At 43.0% G+C, this 3,968-nt stretch overlaps 1 protein-coding gene across 1 annotated transcript; it reads right to left on the reverse strand.

Annotated features, from left to right (window-relative positions):
* Window positions 1–2,944: 2,944 nt before the first annotated feature.
* Window positions 2,945–3,655, reverse strand: LOC138368891 (uncharacterized). Its single transcript, XM_069331608.1, has one exon. The coding sequence runs from the start codon at window positions 3,653–3,655 to the stop codon at window positions 2,945–2,947; it is 711 nt and encodes a 236-aa protein (XP_069187709.1).
* Between the last annotated feature and the right edge of the window lie 313 nt (window positions 3,656–3,968).

Here is a 3,968-nt window from a genome sequence, read left to right on the forward strand (position 1 = left end):
TACACCTGACCTTTTCCCAGACATGTATCGTTGGTAATACACCTGACCAATCATAAGACATGTATCCTTGGTAGTACACAAGACCTTTTCTCTCTTGTAGATAATCTCGTATCCAATGTAGCAATCTCCGTGTTATCCACAGTTTGGCTAATTCCTATAAGATTACTTCCCATTTGGCTTTATCAACTGCTCCTTGTACATCAACAAAAACTACAATTGTCATCCACATAAGACAAATACTTTGAGACAGTCCACAGTACTTTTGACCCTTGATAAAACAGAAGAGGTTATTGGATATGTTATCTCCTACAAGGTAGAGAACCCTATTTAACAAGAACCGTTCCATCATTTTACACAAGCATGATGTTATGGATACATGACTGTAACCTCCATCTGACTTGGGAATGGGAATGATGACAGCCTCTTTTCTTTTTCTTGGTAACTTTCTCTCCCTATAACTCATATTAAACAAATCAAGTAAGCGATTAGGTTCCATACCTGCTAAATAATTGTCGTCTGGCCGAAATATTGTCGTCTCCTTACTTTCAAGTGTGTGGTTTGGTAAACATATTTCTGCCATTTCACAATAGAATGTTCTAGAAGAACATAAGTATAAAATGTCAAAAAAGCATGAGTTACACCAGCACCAAATAAAGAACTACGTCGATCACTAGCCGTGAGCGCCAATCAGCGACGAAATGTGTCTATTCTTTTCAGGGTTCTCAACTCCACACTTGTCCTTCAGCGTTAAATTTGGTATCACTGAGATCGCAATAACATTCCCTACACGGACATATGTATATAAATGTAGAATCATGATCGCGGCCCACCCGCAAGCGTGTAGGAAGTGGCCAAATTGTTACCTGTGATGGCACATCGGCGAAACCCCTATTGAAAAGTGTATACTCTTTTTCACTTAAGACATTAATTTTCGATGTACGTATTTAATTTTTGTACCAATGTATTCGCAATAGAATGTTCTAGAAGAAGATAAGTATAAAATGTCACACAAGGATGCGCTAGACCGGCACCAAATGAAAAACTACGTTGATTACACTCGTCGTGCCAACAATACAATGGTCTTACCAGGATGATGCAATGCAATGCCGTTCTCCCAAATAATTAATGCGGTTATTAGAGAAAACGAAAATTTTATGGCAAACATATTTAAACTATCCCCAAGTCGATCGGATAAAAATTGGATGTTATAGAAATATTTTTTCTCATGCCCCTTGAGCGCGTCACTTGTGTGGATTCAAGAGAAAAAAATATGCAGCTCACAAGCGACATCCGCCCACGAAAGTGTGGTTGGACCGACGTACCCGGGATAGGCCAAGTTGAGTTAAGAGACTGAAGAACGGTCCGTCTGTTAAGGCTTGTTGTAAACCTGTGAGGAGTTCTGCTAGCGTGTTGCTGGAGACTTCTGCCAGGGTGTTGGTAGAGACCCCTGCCTGTGTTATTGGTGACCCCTGTCAGCTTGTTGCTGAAGACCTCAGCCAGTGTGTTGGTAGATGGCTTGGGGTGGGATCAATGAAGAAGAGTCACTAAGGACCCTATATACCGCATTTGTAACACTAGGATTTGGTAGGCACTCTCCCACTTAACTTGTTTCAACCAACAAATTTTTAACAATACTATTATGGCCATCTTTCTAAATCCCAGTACCACTTTTCTCACCGTTCCACTGTCCCTGCCGGAGTTCTGAGTGATGGTATGGCTGCCTGTTGCTGGAGCCTCACGAATTAAAGGCATATTGGCCATGCATTCGTCCGGTTCACTGGCGCTGTTTAGTGTTGACTTTTCTGCTGTTTTCCCGGTGTCTCTTGCCTGCTCTGTAACATTCTTTGGCCGGGGAATATCCATACTTTGCCTTTTACTACACACAGTCGATCTGGCATTGTGAACACCTCCACAGTTGCAGCATCGGGACAATTTTCTCACTCAGCTGAAGTCTGTTTCTACACTCATTAGAGAGGTGAGATTTTCTGAAGAAACGACATCGTGGATCATGTTGACAGAGCCAAGATTTTTGTCCCGATCTGCAGCATATTATGGGCTCTAACACATACTTTACCATATGTCTGTAACAGTCCCGGTGAAGAACACTTTTTTGGGAACTTCACTCCACACCAAAGCCACCCCCTAACTCCAAGCTTAACCCTTAATAAGGTGACGCTTGGGCCGCACAAATCGTTAGTCGTCGAGGATGAATTCAGGGTCTAGTATATGAGAGTATTTGTAAATAGTCGCCTACGTCAGTTTCTCATTCTCCTCTGGTGTTTCTATGACAATTTCACTATATCCGCGATGGCTCAGAAACATAACAGCCTCCATAGAATCTACCATTAAGAAAGGTCTCTTAACACCTTCTTTCAGCAGGGACTCGAACTTGCGGTGTTCTCTTCCTAGGTTGACTTTCCACACCTGCTTCTGGTGGTAGGTCAGTGTGCATGAGGGAGGGAAGAGAAGTCTCCACCTCCGCTGACCGTCACCTTCCTGGGCAAGTTCCCAACATTGTTCTTTCCTTTCGTCCACACTGATCATTCTCAGCGTTGTTCTTCATTCTTTTGTCGTTTCCGTTAACCTCACCATCACTGTGTACATTATGCCTCAGATCCTATCTTCTCCATTTCGTCTGTCCCGTGGATAATAATAATCATTTCTGATAATCCTGATAATCATTTCCGCTACTGACTGGCTGTTTTCCGAGTGAGAGTCCATGTCAATGTTGTCTTGGTGAGTAGCCAGTTGCTCTGTTGTCCGATCCTCAACCTCAGCACCCAGCATGGTGCAAGATCTGAAGAATATAGTAGGTATTAGTCAGTCCTCTTGTGTGTAGACTGAGCTAAACACCAATACAAATTTCACCCCCTCGTCGTGGGAGCGGGAACGTCTTGACCTGACCGTGTTTGGGATATGACTGAGCTTTATTGGTTTACATAATTCAGTTGGCTGGCGAGGCTACAGTAATTGTGTTGGCTGACGAGGCTACAGTAATTGTGTTGGCTGGCGAGGCTATAGTAATTGTGTTGGCTGACGAGGCTACAGTAATTGTGTTGGCTAGCCTGGCTACAGTAATTGTGTTGGCTGGCGTTACTACAGTAATTGTGTTGACTGGCGTGGCTACAGTAATTGTGTTGGCTGGCATTACTACAGTAATTGTGTTGGCTGGCGTGGCTACAGTAATTGTGTTGGCTGGCGTTACTACAGTAATTGTGTTGGCTGGCGAGGCTACAGTAATTGTGTTGGCTGGCGAGGCTACAATAATTGTGTTGGCTGGCGTTACTACAGTAATTGTGTTGGCTGGCAAGGCTACAGTAATTGTGTTGGCTGGCGTTACTACAGTAATTGTGTTGGCTGGCAAGGCTACAATAATTGTGTTGGCTGGCGAGGCTACAATAATTGTGTTGGCTGGCGTACCTGCAGTAATTGTGTTGGCTGGCGTTACTACAGTAATTGTGTTGACTGGCGAGGCTACAGTAATTGTGTTGACTGGTGAGGCTACAGTAATTGTGTCGGCTGGCGTACCTGCAGTAATTGTGTTGGCTGGCGAGGCTACAGTAATTGTGTTGACTGGCGAGGCTACAGTAATTGTGTCGGCTGGCGTACCTGCAGTAATTGTGTTGGCTGGCGAGGCTACTGTGGGGTAATGCATGCAGACAGCATGTGCTTTTAATTTGTGAATATTTATTTTTTATTTACTTCAATATTGAATTATGATTCTAAGTGGACTATATGTAAATTCAGCCTGCCAGGTTTTACCTGTACACATAGTGGGGGTAAAAGGTCACACAGCTTATTCTACAATTGGTGGTGATCTATTAAGCATATAAATTTTCTATATGCTTCATATAAATTATACTACATAAGGTGGCTTATAACAAGCTACAGTGAGGTTAATACTACAAATGCTATAATTATATTAGTGTAACTGAGTGATCTTGTCTGAGTTGGTGGTTATGGCCTGT

Source organism: Procambarus clarkii, chromosome 26, assembly GCF_040958095.1.
Source record: "Procambarus clarkii isolate CNS0578487 chromosome 26, FALCON_Pclarkii_2.0, whole genome shotgun sequence".
NCBI lineage: Eukaryota > Metazoa > Arthropoda > Malacostraca > Decapoda > Cambaridae > Procambarus > Procambarus clarkii.

What these genes read in the sequence shown, in the direction of transcription:
- LOC138368891 (XM_069331608.1), bottom strand. Translation starts at nt 3,655, where the DNA reads ATGCATTACCCCACAGTAGCCTCGCCAGCCAACACAATTACTGCAGGT.